The sequence below is a fragment of the Mirounga leonina genome, unplaced genomic scaffold (genome assembly GCF_011800145.1).
Source record: "Mirounga leonina isolate KUSES-001 unplaced genomic scaffold, KU_Mleo_1.0 Mir_154, whole genome shotgun sequence".
NCBI classification, from domain to species: domain Eukaryota; kingdom Metazoa; phylum Chordata; class Mammalia; order Carnivora; family Phocidae; genus Mirounga; species Mirounga leonina.
Genome location: NW_023270389.1, coordinates 7,071,880 through 7,089,786, shown reverse-complemented (window position 1 = coordinate 7,089,786; position 17,907 = coordinate 7,071,880). Strand labels below are relative to the sequence as shown.

The 17,907-nt window shown below is 40.3% G+C and overlaps 1 protein-coding gene across 2 annotated transcripts in view; it reads left to right on the top strand.

Moving 5' to 3' along the window:
* The first annotated feature begins 7,569 nt into the window (after window positions 1-7,569).
* RGS5 (regulator of G protein signaling 5) overlaps window positions 7,570-17,907 on the top strand; it is a 47,673-nt gene continuing 37,335 nt past the window's right edge. For both annotated transcript variants that reach the window (XM_035010051.1, XM_035010050.1), the window contains exon 1: window positions 7,570-7,697. In XM_035010051.1, coding sequence (XP_034865942.1) covers window positions 7,654-7,697 — 44 coding nt within the window. In that variant the 5' untranslated portion in view covers window positions 7,570-7,653. The remainder of the gene's footprint in view (window positions 7,698-17,907) is intronic.

The window sequence follows — 17,907 nt, the reverse complement described above, 5'->3', positions numbered from 1 at the left end:
TATTCACCCTGTAGACATGCTCATATTTCATTCATCCTTTTAAAGATAATTCTTACCCTTAGCCAAAAAGCAACACCCCCCCCAAAAAATCAGCGTAATATGAGGATAAGCTTCCAGTAACTATACCGAATTAGGAAAAGAAATACCCAATAACTTGCTATTTCATGTTTTTTTCCCTTTACCTAGAAAATAATATAATAACAAGAGAGAAGGAGATATCATACTCAAACTAAGGTTTTTATTTGGAGGGAGGAAAGAGATATTAAGTGATGTTTAGACTTAAAATTAATTTACTATTAATTTATTTATATTAAGAATCTATGGTGGCCATTAAAATAATAGAACATGTAACTACCAAATGAGCAAAGCATAATAGAAAGGAATAAATAAACGGTCTCAAATAGGTTAGAAAAAAGGAAAGTGTTAACATAGGATTAAAATAGGATTGTAAAAACACATCTAAATATATTATTGATCACAGCAAATGGAAGAAAAAAAACTATACTTACCAATTATTAAGGGACATAGATTATCAGATTTGAAACATATAGAGATATGTTATTTAATTTTTAAAAAAGTAATAAAGACCCAGAAATGGTGAACATAGGCAAGTAATAGCCAAAACAAAGATGAGGTAGAAATGCTAATAGCAAATAATATAGATTTTAGAGCAAAATTAATTGAAAGAGACAATGACAGATATTATCTGTCGTATTATCACGATGTTGATCCCTAATAGGATCTAAGATGAGGAGGTGTGGGTATAGTGATCATGACCTCGTAGGCATTTAATAATATAGTTTCATAATATACAAAGCAAATAATGTCTCAGTTACTAGAAGAAATTGAGCTTTCTTTCTCTCCTCTCTCTAAAATAAATAAATAAATCTTAAAAATAAAATGAAATAAAAATTTGTTCATCTTGATCAGTCTTTTCAGAAGTTTATTCTATCTATTAGCCTTTTCAAACAATTAGTTTTTGTTAGTGGTGATCTTATCTTTTGTTCTGTTTCTTATTTTATTGCTTTGTGTTTATATCTTTACTGTTTCCTATCTTCTATTTTTTAATGTTTATTCTTTTTTCTAAATTTATTTAAATTCAATTTAGTTAACATATAGTGTATTATTAATTTCAGTGATAGAATTTAGTGATTCCTGAGTTGCATATAACACCAGTGCTAGAAGAAATTGAAAAATCCATGTTAAATTGGGAGTAGTAAAAGACCTCCATCAGGACCTGGTAAAGAGACCAGGTAATGAGTAAGCATGGAGAAGGTGTGAATAAAATGGATAATTACAATAGATAAAGATGTGTAAGCCCTTGCGTATACCCAGCAAAAAGAACACATACATTTTTCCAAGTGTTTGCAGAATATTTACCAAAAATTGTCTAATAGACAAAAAAATTCAACAGAATTTAAAATCAAAGACCACATTTTCTCAACTGCAATGCAATTAAAGTCCATAATAAAAACTACCTTAGAAATTGTACTTTTAGAAAGTAAAATATAAAAACTAAGAACCCACACTTTTGTTAGTAATCATAGGTTAAATGTACATTATAATAAAAATTATAAAATACTTGGACTAAATAATATGTCAACACATACAGTGCAGATGAAATAGTATTAAAAATAAGACTATTTATGCCTTTAAGTAGAAGAAAAACTGAATATGTACTAGCCAACTGTCTAAATTATAAACCAATTTTTAAAATGCCCATGATAGGGGTGCCCCGGTGGCTCAGTCATTGAGCGTCTGCCTTTGGCTCAGGTCATGATCCCAGGGTCCTGGGATGGAGCCCCACATTGGGCTCCCTGCTCTTCGGGAGGCCTGCTTCTCCTCTCCTACTCTCCCTGCTTGTGTTCTCTCTCTCACTGTGCTTTTCTCTGTCAAATAAATATCTTTAAAAAAAATTAAAAAAAATAAAATGCACATGATAGAATAAACACTACAGTTTATAGCAGCAATGTCCACACTAGCCAAACTATGGAAAGAGCCCAGATGTCCATTGACAGATGAATGGATAAAAAAGATGTGGTGTATATATACACAATGGAATATTACTCAGCCATCAAAAAGAATGAAGTCTTGCCTTTTGCAACAACATGGATGGAACTAGAGGGTATTATGCTGAGTGAAATAAGTCAATCAGAGAAAGACAAATACCCTATGACTTCATTCATATGTGGAATTTAAGAAACAAAACAGATGAACATAGGGGAAGGGAAGGAAAAATAAGATGAAAACATAGAGGGAGACAAACCATAAGAGACGATGAACTCTAGGAAACAAACTGAGGGTTGCAGGAGGGGAGGGGGTGGGGGGGATGGGGTAATTGGGTGAAGGGCATTAAGGAAGGCACGTGATGTAATGAGCACTGGGTGTTATATGCAACTGATGAATCACTAAATTCAACCACTGAAATTAATAATACACTCTATATTAACTAAATTGAATTTAAATAAATTTAGAAAAAAGAATAAACATTAAAAAAATAGAAGCTAAGAAACAGTAAAGATACAAACACAAAGCAATAAAGTAAGAAACAGAAGATAAGAGCACCACTAACAAAAATTAGTTGTTTGAAAAGACTACAGAATAAACTTCTGAAAAGACTGATCAAGATGAACAAATTTTTATTTCATTTTATTTTATTTTTAAGATTTATTTTTTTTAAGATTTTATTTATTTATTTATTTGAGAGAGAGAAACAGCATGAGAGGGGAGAGGGTCAGAGGGAGAAGCAGGCTCCCCACTGAGCTGGGAGCCTGATGTGGGACTCTATCCCAGGACTCCGGGACCATGACCTGAGCCAAAGGCAGTTGCTTAACCAACTGAGCCACCCAGGCACCCAAGATTTATTTATTTATTTTAGAGAGAGGAGAGAAAGAGAGCATGTGAGCTGAGGGAGGGGCAGAGGGAGAGGGAGAGAGAGTCTCAAGCAAATGTCCCACTGATTGTGGAGCCTGACGTGAGGCTTGATCTCATGATCCTAAAATCATGACCTGAGCCAAAACCAAGAGGTAGGCACTTAACCAACTGAGACACTCAGGTGCCCCCAAGACGAACAAATTTTTTTTTTTCGAACAAATTTTTTTAAGACTTTATTTATTTGTCAGAGAGAGAGAGAGAGCACAAGCAGGGGGAGCAGCAGATAGAGGGAGAGGGATAAGCAGACTCCCCACTGAGCAGGGAGCCCGATATGGGACTTGATCCCAGGGATACAGGACTCGATCCCAGGACTCTGGGATCATGACCTGAGCAAAGGCAGACACTTAACTAACTAGGCACCCAGGAGTCTCAACTTCATCTTCATTTAAAAGATCAGAATGTTGCCTCGTTTAAAAAATGACATTAGGGGCGCCTGGGTGGCTCAGTTGGCTAAGTGTCCAACTCTTGTTTCAACTCAGGTCATGATCTCAGGGTTGTGAGATCGAGCCCCCCGTCGGACTCCTCGTGGAGTCTGCTTGAGATTCTATCTCTCCCTCTTCCTCTGCCCCAACTCCCTCTCACACTCTCTCTCTCTAAATAGATAAACAAATGAATAAATAAATAAATGAATAAATAAATGAATGAATAAATAAATACAATTTTTAAAAAATGACATTAGAGAACTTATTTCATGGTTTTATTGTGACAAATAAATATGGAAATGAATGAAAAGTGTTTTTAAAATCCCTGGAACATAGAAAATGTTCTGTAAGTGTTGGTGTAATCTAAAAACAAAAAATTCATAATTCTGAACAACAAAAAAAAGTAGGATGGAGATTATATTACTATATATATAAGTAAAGCATACATAAATGATTACCTTATAGTATTAATGAATCCAGTGTAGGTGAAGAAATTTTTAAAAGATCTGGAAGACTACATCATGGATCACTACATCAAAAACTAATGATGTATTGTATGGTGACTAACATAACATAATAAAATTAAATTAAATTAAAAAAAAAAGATCTGGAAGAAAACCACATACCAGAATCTGAATAAGGGATTGTGCGTGCTGAAAGATGGGAGAAGAATGGAAATAGGAATGAGCAATTAAAAGGATTTTAGTTCTATCTATTGCCTCTTTATTTTAAAAAAACTGTAGAAGCAGATATAACAACTCGTTGATAGTGTATATACTTCTGGGTGGCAGAATTATAAATTGAACTAGTATATAATTTTAAAAAATTATCAGAAAGAAAGAAATCAAGCACCATGTAAGGTGAACACGCCACCTTATTTCTTTCATGTGCCCTTGGCTGGCCTTGGGGTGGAACTCTGAAGCATTAAGAGAGATTAAACAGTGGGTGGATGCCTGTTCACCATCAACCACATGGTCCCAGAGGTCCCCGGATCGGAGGTTCTCCCCACGATGTGCCATCATTGGTTATAAAAGGCATCTCAATAGGGGCGCCTGGGTGGCTCAGTCAGTTGGGCGTCTGCCTTCGGCTCAGGTCATGATCCCAGGGTCCTGGGATCGAGCCCCGCATCGGTCTCCTTGCTCAGCGGGGAGCCTGCTTCTCCCTCTGCTTGCTGCTTCCCCTGTTTGTGCTCTCTCTCTCTCTCTGTGTCAAATAAATAAAATCTTAAAAAAAAAAAAAAAAACAAAAAAAAAAACATTTGCTGCTTTAAAAAAAAAAAAAGGCATCTCAATAAATGTGTTGTTAACAATAGTTAGACTGATGCATGATTTAGCTAAGAAAATGAACTAGAAATGAACCACAGGAATTCTGTGGGATAGGCAGGAGACCTTTCCATCGGACAAAAACCTCAGTTATCCCCACAACTGCCAGCTCCGTAGCTGATTCCTGCTTCTGTACTATCTAGTCTGCACCCCTGTGGCATCCTGCAAACACACGGATACCTCTTTGGGTTGTTCTCTGAGTTCTGTTCGCTGCTTCTTTAGTGACCTCTCTTCACCACCCCTTTCCACCTTTTATGAAGAGATTGAAACCACTCCTAATATGACAGCCTACTCTCCTTTCTCTATGTTATTATAGCTTTCTACATTTTTCATACATTTACTATCATTTTGAGGGATGTTCAGGAGGGCAAGGAGAAAAAAAATAGTTCAATTTATTTTAAAAAGAATTTCAAATTTATTTTTCATGAGTGCAATGGTTCATTTTGTGCCCAGGTAGTTGGCTAAACATGATTCCGGGTGTGTCTGTGAGGATGGTTTTGGATGAGATGAACCTTTGAACCAATAGACGAGTCAAGCCCTTGCCCTCCCCAGTGTGGGTGGGTCTCATCCAATCCACTAAAGGCCTGACTGGGACAAAAAGGCTGAGGAAGGGAGGGTTCATTCTCTCTTTCTGACTATCTTCACTAGGCCATAGGTCTTCTTCTGCCCTCAGCCTTGGATTCGGACTGAAACCTGTGGGCCCTCAGCTTGCCGACCACAGATCTTGGGACTGCTCAGCCTCCACCATCACATGAGCCAATTCTTTATAATAAATCTCTCTTTATATACGTGTAGATACCGGCTACGTTTCTCCGCATAACACTGCCTCATATAATGAGCAGGCTCTTTTACATGCTCTCAGGCTATTCCATCCTTATGAAGGTTTTAAAAATAAACAGATGCTGGATTCATATTTATTTCCATTGCATTTTGCATTTTTTGCATCTTGGGGTCTAGCCCACCTTTTAGTACGATTGAGATAGTTTTGATTCTTAAATAGTCCATCCACGCATCGCACACTCTTCTGGATCAGTCAGAAACCTGCTTTGATGCTTTGACCTTCAGCCCTGGCTAAGACATCACCCTCCGTTGCGCTATATTAATTTTTTTTCACTTTATTCCCTCCTCAAAGATCCTTAAATATCAAACCGTAATTTAGGCTCTTGGACAAATTAGGCCCAAGGAGTCTCCTCGACTAGTTTTATATTCCCAATCTGAGACTCAGTGGCCAACAACAGTGTTTGTATCTCTATGAACATTAAGTGTCCATCACTCGGAAGAGCTGATTTGCTGGTGTTTATGCAGCTGCAAACAGTAGAACTTGGACAATTGCATTTAGTTCAAGCTCTATTTGTAAATGTCAATGTGCTGACCTTGTGCTAAGTGCTGGGGTTGCAAAGATGACTATGATAGGGTTCCTTGTGAATAAAATATATGGTAGAGAGCTGTGGTCTTCAAACCTTTTTGATTATAAATTATAGTAAGAAATACAGTTTATCAGGGTGCCTGGGTGGCTCAGTCATTAAGCGTCTGCCTTCGGCTCAGGTCATGATCCCAGGGTCCTGGGATAGAGTCCCGCATCGGGCTCCCTGCTCGGCGGGGAGCCTGCTTCTCCCTCTCCCACTCCCCCTGTTTGTGTTCCTTCTCTCACTGTGTCTCTCTCTGTCAAATAATAAATAAAATCTAAAAAAAAAAAAGAAATACAGTTTATCTAATGACCTTGTCCACACAGTCATACTGATAATGAAAGCAAAAATTTCAGAAAACAACATTTAACTTTCTTCATGCAATGCACTTGCATGTGTGTCTATTATAACCTATTTATTTAATTTAAAACATCAGATCATAACACAGTATATTGACTTTACAAGCCAGTAACAGGCCCCAATCAATAGTTTAAAACAATTTCAGACAATGGGGAACATTGTGAGAATCATCTTTAATTCTAAATTTAGAGCTTTTCTTACAGATGATGTGGTTGCTGTTTTAGTTTGGACTCATGCCTACTCCTCAGGCATCTGCATTTACATATTAATTTATTAACCCCTTAGGTCCTGATAGGATGAACCGCAAATAAGGTCACTTTTGGGGGGAATAATCCTGGAGTGACCGAAGACAGGGAAAGGTTGAAGAGCCAGGCAAGACAAGCCTGACCAAGGATGGGTGGCGGGGGCAGGGTCCAAGGAATTACCTGATGTCATTACCAAAGCAGAGAAATAATCACAAGACCAATTATAGAATTAAGGGAACTTGGGGGCAATATCAAGTGGATAGAATGCTGTAGGGTATTTTGTCTCTTTTATCAGTAAGCTCAGGGCTTATTTCCTCCCCAAATCTTCTCTGGTGGCCCTTGAAAGCTCACACATCCTGGGCCTGCCTCCATCACTCACTTACATGGTATTGATAGGATGTTTTGGGGTCTTGAGAGCAGGCAGTGCCTTTCTTTGAATTCCTAGCATCCCACCAAGTGCCTGGCAGCCTGGCACCCATAGACGCTCCGTACACATCCCCTGGCCTTTTCTAAATCTCCCCTCCTCCACTGTGACACCGAATTGGGATAACAGACCTCTGGGGCTCTTGTCCTCCTAACAGGCTATGATTTTGACAGATCTGGGGCAGCCCAAGGCACTCTGCTCTGTGTCTGGCTCACGTTTACACGTTAAAACATGAATGACCCAGGCAGGATGGAGAGCCCTGCCCTGCCCCAGCGGAATGAGTGTCCTCCGAGGAGCAGCCGGAAGCCTAATGCTGCGGAGACAGGATTCCAGCCTCCAGCTCCCACAACTGCAGCTGCGTCCCAGCCAGCGATTTCCTCTAAGGTCTGGATTGGTCCAGGGAGCAGCAGAGGGCTGGCAAAGAGCCTCTATATATCCCTCAGAGGGAGAGGCAGTCCCAGACAGTGGTGAAGTTTGCAAAGTCTCGCTCTGCTGTGCAGAATTCGTGCTCAAAACTGAGGAGCTAAGCCACTTGCCAAAATGTGCAAAGGACTTGCGGCTTTGCCCCATTCATGCCTAGAAAGGTGAGAACCAAGTTATTTTGGCTTAAGAGATAGAGATATGCAGAATCTTTGGCCAGGGGGAGGGGTATCCAGGGGCAATAGAGAGCCGTTGTTGTTTATGCTGAAACAGGTGTGTGATTGTAGACTGGGGCTTGTCTCCTCTCTGCCAACAGCACTGGAGCTTATAGGACCTGAGTTGTAGGAGGCAGATCCAACATGGGGTATCTCGTGAACCATTTCGTCGTATCCAGAACTTCATTTCCTCCAAGGAGATGCCTAGTCCATGGGTGCTTGGTCAGAGTCAAAAGTGCATGGTTAAGAGAATGGATCCCAACATCAAACTGCCTGCCTTGGAATCCTGGTTCCACTACTTACTATTCTGTGACGTTGGGCGATTTATTTACTCTCTCTGTATTTCAGTTTCCTTCTCTGTGAAATGGAGATGCCAGGAGCATTTACCTCAGGGGCTGCTTATTAGGGCTGACTGAATTACTGGATATTAAACTCCCAGCACACAGTCTGGCACATATTAGAACTGTGTAAATGTTAGCCTTTATTACTTAATGTACGTGGACTGAGAGAGGGAGGCAGGTTTGCAGTGAGGAAGAGGGGATTTCTCATTGTTCTTTGTATCTTGGTCCCATTAGATAAAAGTAGCTGGATTGCTGGAGAGAAGAAAGCCACTGGGACGCAGAGATTATTTATTGGCTAGTATTCTCTTTTTGGATACATGGGAAAACACTTTTGAGGTCCTCTGGTTATCCTTAAGCAGGACAGTATTCTGGAGGGAATCCTAAGCATCGAGGCTAACAACTCAACAGCCCTACCTGACGCAGGGAAGTAGGGGTGTTTATCCTCCTCTTATTTCTCAAGAATGGATTTGATTACATTTGGTTTGAGTTTTCATTATTTAAAGAAAATAAAGGTGACCCTTGTGCAACCCAACTCCATCCCTAAAGGTACTGGAAGTGTTTGCTTAAGAAGGTTGTGTTCAATGGGCTATTTATGATCTCTCCTGTCTTTCACAAGCTCAGGTCTAACTCCTATTACTGTTCTATACCTGATTCAGGATCAAACTTAATATTGAATCTCTTCTTGTATCTTTCAGTGCACAGTGAAATCTTATGCTCTACAATATAACTATTTGTAGTTATATCATTTAGGATCCTTTAGGGTGGCCAAGGAGCAAGCATTTTTTCCTAGATTGCCTGAACCTTTTAATTTACTGGCAGGTGGTATAATCTTGCAATTTTTGTTTCCTATTAATTTTTTTTCATATTCTATTTCCATTGCAAATAGAATCCTATTTCCAGTTACAATGCTGCCTGAGAGGAGTGTTTTGGAGAAATGGGATTGTGGAACTGTTAGCACACATTCATGGAAAAATCTGAGACTATCTATCTTGAGGGAAGCATGATGCTTGAATGAATGCATCCAAACCCACCTTCCCCGCTCTCCTCTCTGTCTCTCATTTCCCTCATCGCCAGAGGCTCCCCTCCCCACTTCTCTCCACACTACAAGAGGAATGTAGGTGACCTCAGTGCTTAGATAAAGATGTTTGAAGACTCGTATAGAATAAATTAGGACAACATATATGCTTACAAAACGAATCTGTTTATAATGGAAAGCTTTACCAAAGAGTTACATTGCACCTTTCAGTTGCACTGGAAATAAAATTCAGTTTACAAAAACCAGATTAACATGTGATTGATCGTAGTGGAAAGAGGATTGGCAAAGGAGTAAGAAGCAGATTCAGTCTTTGTCACCTAAATTTGCACCCATGAGCAAGTTCTTTCACTTCCCCAGGATTCTATGTTCTCATTTAATCAATGAGAGTTGGATTGACTGTCCTCTCGCATTCTTTTCCATGCTGCCATTATTTAAATATGTTTAAAACATAGTTTAACTCAGTGGCTAGCAAGAGATGTAATTAAAGGGAAATTTATCCTAATGAATTTCTCTCTAAAATTTGGAAGCAGAAAAGAGTCAATTAATGAAAACTCATCCAGAACCCAACCCTGTGCTGAAATCGTGGCGGTGGCAGAAGCAACCTACTCAGGGATTCTAATTCTGATTTTCAAGAAAATGAAATTTACTCCACGTGCCAGGAGATTTAATAGTAGAAAATATTCCTTGTTCAATGTGTAGGGAAGCATTAAGCCAGAGTCAACTTTGACATATTTGTAGAAAATGTTCTTTGTTTCTTTACCTCTTTAAGACTATTGCTTGTAAAAACCCAGAGTTGACCTCACACATTTTTATATATTCAGAGAGACCAGTAATCCAAACATATGAGCAACAAATGGCTACCACCCCAAATTTCTGCCTCGTGGCAGAAATGCTATGTGGGTGGCAATGTGACAGTCAGTGGAAAATGAAAAAGTTGAGTCAATTCAAGTTCTTATTTTTCACCCACGATTTTCAACTTTGAATTTTAGGCTTATTTTGAAGATTCATTTTATTTCTAGAGTCTCTTGAATTTCTCTGAATGAGCTTAAGTTTTAAAGTAAACACCGCTCTTCGGAAAAAGACAAAAATATTTCAAAATAAAAAGCGTTATTATGATGATTCCCCCCCAAAATTGGTAGCGTAATATAAGACAGTCAGTGTGATTATTATAATTGTTCTCCTTCAGTGCTGACTAGTCCTGTCACCAGGTTCACAGTCTCTACTAACCTAAAAAGGAGAGTAAGCTAGTAATGAAAACTTGGCTTCTGACAGAGAGTTTTCCCTGGGATCTTAATAAAGTGTTGCGAACCCTGGACCTCTGTCAATGTTTGCTGTAGCTCTGATTTCTGTTTAAGATTATAAAGGCTGCTGGTGGTGAAATGTTCTCAATCCACGGTTCACCCAGGAGCCTCTGGTCATCTCAAGTTTGTGGCAATGCTGGGAATTTCAGGAATTGTAGAAAGCTAATGAGGAAGGTGATGTTTTGGTTCTTTTAATTTATTATTATTTTTACTGAACATTCCATTTTTTTCTCCTCTTCTGATTTATATGTGTGTCTAAGTGTGGATAATTTAGAGTAGAAAGTCACCTAATAAGCAGGGCCATTAATCAACTAATTGTTTAAGGTTGTTAAGCCAAATGGAAGCACCTTGCTGAGTGGGCCGAGGCTCCTTGGTCTGCAGAATTAAGTAAATACTACTTTTTCAAAGGTATGAACACATCCTTGGGCCAACTGTGGAGATAAATGTGGCAATGAACTTGAACAATTCATAGCTCAGTCAGAATAGGTAAAAGATCATCAAAGAAGCCTACAGAGATGGTGGCAGTGCCTCTAGCTGACTTTAGGATCATGCTTTCTGGGAATAAGTATTTATTTATTTATTTTTTATAATGTTATGTTAATCACCATACATTACTTCATTAGTTTTTGATGTCGTGTTCCATGATTCATTGTTTGCGTATAACATCCAGTACTCCATGCAGAACGTGCCCTCTTTAATACCCATCACCAGGCTAACCCATCCTCCTACCCCCCTCCCCTCTAGAACCCTCAGTTTGTTTTTCAGAGTCCATCGTCTCTCATGGTTCATCTTCCCCTCTGATTTTCCCCCCTTCATTTTTCCCTTCATGCCATCTTCTTTTTTTTTTTTAACATATAATGTATTATTTGTTTCAGAGGTACAGATCTGTGATTCAACAGTCTTGCACAATTCACAGCGCTCACCATAGCACATACCCTCCCCAATGTCTATCACCCAGCCATCCCATCCCTCCCACCCCTCCCCACTCCAGCAACCCTCAGTTTGTTTCCTGAGATTAAGAATTCTTCATATCAGTGAGGTCATATGATACATGTCTTTCTCTGATTCACTTATTTCTCTCAGCATAATACCCTCCAGTTCCATCCACGTCGTTGCAAATGGCAAGATTTCATTCCTTTTGATGGCTGCATAATATGGGAATAAGTATTTAAAGCTTGCTGTAGTTCAGTCTTCTGATATAATTGCCAATATTCCAATGAAACTTTATATGTTAAGAAAGTAAACAAACTATTCAATAAAATTGAGGGGGGGGGAGTTACTCAGAAAGACTGTTTTGATTCTTATTGATGACACAATATTGTTCATTTCTCTGGATTGCCTTTTAAACCTCCATACTTGCCTTAGGCATAAGGATGAAAGACCCGGACCCTGCTCTCAAGGAAATTGCAGCCCTGTTAGGGAGATAACAAACAAGAAATGAGTCCACAGTGTTGAGATCCACTATGAGGGAATAAATGCATGGAGTGCAAAGAAGCACAAGAGTGGGAGTTGTTGGGGGTGGGGGGCTCAGAGAGCTTTTGGTGGTCAGGGAAACTTTGCAAGAAGTTACAAGAAATGATACTTAACCCAAGCTCATGAATGAAGCCTCAGGAAGGAGAGTTAGCCAGGTCTAGCAGAGAAGAGCTGAGAGAAAGAAGGTGTTTCCAAGGCCAGCTCCCCAGCCAGCCTGTGCTGAGTCAAGGAAAAGAGAGGGCCCAGTGAGCTTGGCTGCTGTTAGGACATCTTTGTCCTATCAGCATTATCTCTCAGAGGCAAGCAAGGAGGGAACTTTGAATTTCTAATCAGTTAACCTCCCATGCAGCACATCCTGTATATTGTTTCCTTGGGACTTGTCAATTCCCCTTCCACTCCTGTCTGTGAAGATGGAAGAGATTTGCTCAGGGGAAAGATACTGCCCCCCACCACCCCTTCGCCTAAAGAATTTATTTACTAAATAACAATCTGTACTTGGCACACAGTAGGCACTTAATAAATATTTTGTCAGGAGAATGCACAAATTTATAACGAATGGAGAAGACAGGGTTGCTCACAGTTTGGCCTGGTGCTTCTTCTGCTTACAAAGGGATGGGGAGAACATCAGCAGTGTATTAGAGGCTACAATGAGGAGAGAGTGTCTGCTCCAAAACAAAGAGGGATTCCTACCTCGGGGAGTGGGAGTTGGGTTAGGAGAGGGAGGAAAGTGGAGAGGAGCCTCCAGCATTTCTGCAACTTTCTTAGGAAAATCTAGTTTAAGAGGTGAGTCTTTTTGATTCTAATGAGGGTAGACCTGGAGCTGTTGGTGAAGCTCCTGAAACTATCATCTCAGCTCCTGCAGTTACTGCCCCAGGTTTTCTGATGGATTTCATCCCCTATTCTAAAGAGGCACCTCTTCCTAGTCTTCCATTCAGTCTGGGCCATGTTGAAACACCAGATCTCAATTCAAAATACTTTTGGATCCCAGAATCTTAAGTTTGGGAAGATCCTTGAAAGGTTATCTAATTTTTCCTTCTTTAGCAGAGACTAGCCACTATCACAGGATGCTGATATCTAGGGACAGGGTTAATGTTTCTGCGGCTCATGGTTATGACTTTTGTCTGTCCTGCTGGCCAGAAAGCCAAGGAACTAAACTTTAATTAGTTCAGTCAGGATCAATCCTTAGTAACAGGAACCAGACTATGGCTGGAGGCCAGAAGATAGCAGGTTCCTATCTCTTTCTTCCTTTAAAGCCCCAATCAGTTCCCAGATAACATTGAGCCTGCACTATATTTTAAAGGCTGAGTCACCCAGAGGAGAAAGACAGTGAAAGCCTGTTTTTGACTGCCTGAGGAAGTAACTCCCTAAGACTACACATTTTAGGAATACTAAAGAAAACACAGAGTAAGGAAGGGGGCAAGGTCGCAGTCTGTCCCCTGCCTTAATATCAGCAAGGGGTTGGAGCAGAAAGAACATGGTGCTTGTAACTCTATCTCGATTACTTCCTAGTTGTGTGAACTGGAGAAAGTCACTAAACCTCTCTGAGCTTCATTTCCTCAGCTGTAAATGAGGATATTTTTCTTGTTGGGGAGAGACGCTATAACCCCTATTAAAGAATTAATTTCCTTCCATCCTTCTTTCCCTCTTCGTGGGTAGTCAGGAAATCATTTAAAGCTCAATTATGTGCCAAGGCCTTTGATAAAACTTATTTATTTTCATCTTTCCTCATCATAACCTTATCTTTTTAAATAATAAAGATAGATGTGTCAGATAGTACAGTATTTTTACCATTTCTTCCATAATTCTTCCAGCAGGTAGGTATCTCCTTTAAAAATATGCCAACTTTTTCCAAAACATTAAAAGACATTAAAAACCATGATCATACTTAAAAATGAATAATTCTTTAATATTAGTAAATATCAGGTGAGGATCCAAATATCCCCAATGGTCTTTTTGCAGTTGGATTGTTTGAATCAGGATCAAAACAAGGTCACACTTTTTTAATTGTTATTACTGAATTTTATTATTATTGAATAGATAAGCACTACCCATTGATCTAGTGCTCTTTCTACAATTAATTGGGCTCTGTTATGTAAAAGCACTTCTTACAAATGGACTTAAGGACACCTAGAGACTGCTTTTATCTGGTGGGGACACGTTAGCAACCTTATTATGAAGGATTTGACAGAGCAGGTATGGTGAGGCGGGGTGCACTGTTCATAAACAACGCTGACCTCAGGGGTTTGTCTCCAGTGCCTTTCTCCCACTCTTCCTGTCCCTTCACTGATTGCAGAAAGCCTCTCACAGAGTCTGCCGGACCTCTCTACATCAAATCCTGTTAACTACGCCCCTACTGCATGCAGAGCACCCTGCCAGGAGCTGGAAGCTTGCTGGGGTGCAGATCCTTTTTCTGCCTTTTTAATTCTCATGGTGAGGGAACTGGGCCCTCCTCCCTGCCGAGCTAGCTCACATGCAGTCTCCCTGCCCTCCACGCCCCCTCCCCTGCCCCGGACTGAAGGATATCCCCAAGTCTCCACCAGGTGCAAATAACACATAAACCCCAGGCTCACACGTTGGGATTGGTTCAGAGACCCTTAAATTTCTCCTTAGTCAATAGGCTTCCTGTCTTTTATTTTTCTTTTCCTTGCAAGTATTTGTAGAACACAGACTTTTTACTTTTTTGTTTTTTTAAGACAGAGAAAGCATGAATATGCATGGGGTGGGGGAGTGACAGAGGGAGAGAGAGAATCTTAGGAACCCAACACAGGGCTCGATCTCAGAACGCTGAAATCATGACCTGAGCCGAAATCAATAGTTGGACGCTTAACCGACTGAGCCCCCCAGGCGCCCCAGTAGAACACAGAACTTTTAGATGCAAGCATAAAAGGCTATAACACGTGGAAAGGGTCCTGGGTGGGGAATATAGGTATCCTGAGCTGTAACCTTGGCCTCTGCTAAGCAGCAGAGGGTGAGTCCTGAGTCAGGCGCCTCTCCTGACCTCATCACTGTACTTGTAATGATGATGAGTCAATTCTATGACCCTCTCCCCTCCTTCCAGCTTCACTACTTTATTGTCCTTAATTTGGACACCAAGTATTTTGAGGAAAGATTGTACTTTTATTCTAATTTTGCATCTCATCCCAATCCCACAGGAAGGCCAGGGAACTAACTTCTGGATGTAGCTTGAAAGCAGCAATCATTCAAAAATGTGCAATTTTCTTCCAGCCACTTTGATTCTCAAAGGACTAAATTAAGAACCCCACATTTCCTAAAAAAAAATACTTGTGACACATTCAGAATAAACTTTCAGTTTGTGAAATATATATATTTATGGGCAGCGGAATGGGACTCTTTTATTTTGGTGAATTCCATGAAAGGAAAAGATGGTTTCAGTTTCTTGTAAAATTTGGGGGTAATTTAGGATCAAAGATCATGGATTCTAACAACCTATGATTTTTGTACTTTGTTTACAGTTAATCTCAAGAGTGTAAGCTCCTGGAGGGCAGGCAGGGAAATGAGATATAAGGACACAGACATGCCTGCCTTAGGGGTGGGGTTCCATTGACTGCTTTCATACTAGGTCACGTTTTTCTCCAGTCAATGGGAAGAGTCGCCCACTCATGTGCTTCCCAACGCTGCCCAGAACGAGACTCACCCTTTGCCATTATAGTGAAAGAGTTTTCATCCTTGAGGCTGGAATGAGAAGGGCAAATCAGGATTTCTAGGCCTTTATATTTTTAAACAATCTTCATCTACCAGCTGAGTAGATCCTGGAGTCCCAGCAATTCTCAAATTGACGTGGGGACTGCTTTGGGGACTGCATGAATCCATGCCAGACATAGCACAGAGTGACTGCAATTTCCACCTACATGAGGACATGGAGTTTGCCTCTACCCCAGGCGTTAGAAACTGGGTCTTTCCTGGAAAATCTGAAGGTGCAGCCAACCTAATCATAGGATGCATGTGTCAACAACACAGCTCATGCACACGTGTCTGGGTTTATTCACTCTGACCAGAGTGCTCCTGGAAAGTTCAGACAGAGCATTTCTTTGCAAAGCATTCTATTCTGTTGCCACGTCAAGATACAATAACTTGGCCTGACACTGTTTCTCCTTCAAAGAGGAAATACTGCAGGGTTGAAAGGATTCGCCCAGGCAGTCTTTGAATGCTTTGGGCAGTGAGTATCTGATCATCACAATGGCTCCATGAACAGCAAATGAGGCTAAGGTCATGCATCTATAGTCTATACGTTCTTCCTTCTCCTATCTGACTGCTTCCCCAGACAGTTCTCAAGCAACACCTAGCCCATCTGGACAGAATCTCACTCAGATCCTCACAACTCTACATTCCAGAAAGATGTTGGAACTATCCTCTTAAAGTCAGAGGAGGAGATGCAGCATGCAGTAAAATACTTGAAAAATGTAAAGTGCTCGGCTCTGTAAGTGCTTATTATCGGTAGTGAAGTGTGTGGAGCTGTTTTGGTCAAGCTACTACTTTTTGACATTTTCTTGTGCAGAACAGCTGTTTCTGGATGAGGCACTTGTCTATGGGGATTCGGGAAATTTAGAAAGAATCAAGATGTTCCACTGACAAAGTAGTTTGTTGTGTGATAGTTTACTAGAGATACCTGAGTTCAAGACTATGGGACCGAATGACCTGTGCACTTTGGGACAAGGTCAACAGCGCAGGTCACACTTAAGACTTTCTCAGAAGAGCCTATTGTCTAAGGTCTGGTGCTGGTGCTTTCTGGATGACAAGCTTCCAGAATCTTAGACTTTGTTTCTGAATCCCCCAAATCTGAAAACATGTATGTCGCTTGAACACGGACACACGCACATGTGTGCATATGCGCACACGTGCACACACACCCCTGATATTTTTATAACTTGGAAAAAAAGATTGTTGAAATCAGGGAGCCCTGCAGACAAATTGAAAGCGAAGCTGTTCACAGAGATGAATGTAGATCAATGGGGATTTTTTCCTTCTTCAACAAATAGGTCTCCTACCCTCATGGTTAGCATTTACACTTTCTCCTTCAGTTGGGATTTTCTCAAAATTCTCAGCTGAGGTTTCAAAAACCTTTAGATTTTTTTTTTTTAATTGCCCTCTAACTTTTATCTTCCGGTTTCAGTAAGAATAGCTTAACCTTTGTCTCCCATCCTGGTCCACACAGCACCCTGAGGTTTGTAATTAAGCCAAAACGGGTAGCAGAGGCTGGCCTGCAGTGAGGGAAGGAATATGAAACTTTCATCAGCCACTCATAGAACACATTTTACTAAATGGATCCTGGCTTGCGAGCAAGAAAAGGGCAAGAAAAGCTAAGACAGCTGATGATTATGACAGTCTAGAAGTGAGTGCCTAGCACAGTCTTGATCACCCAGATGCACTCAGTCAAGTCAAATGCCTGAAATGGATGGATTCTTCTCCTTGAGAGAGGATGTGATTTTTTTTCTCTCCTCTCACACCACCAACTCAGAATCACAGACTGAGAATAGGATCAGGGCCCCAGACAAATTCCTTCTTTTGTAGGTGAGAAAACAGGTCCCAACCTGTTTGGGTGACTTGTCCAAGATCACATAGCTGGTTAGAGTTGGAGCTAATTCAAGGTCTGCAGATTGACTTTTCACTTTTATTTTATTTTATCTGATGGACTTTAATTTATGAATTTTGTGTGTCTTTGCTTTTAAAATACTTATTCTTCCATAGACACCATCTTTCAAAAAGTTTTGGTTACCAGATACACTGTAGTCTTTAGGGAAAAAAATTTTTCCCCATTTCTACTTACCAGATGCATAGAGCTGCCAATTACAATAACTGAACAGCATGAGACAGGTTTATTGTCTTAGTAGTCTTAATTTCTTATATATGAAATCTTCTTTGGAAGTCTTAGGAAGATGTGGACTTCTATATTAAACTTTGGGAAGGATCCCTGGGGAGCTGGAAGAGACGCAGGAAGCGAACACCTGCGTGGGAGTGCAAACTAATTCCCTGTCCTCCCTTGTCACTCA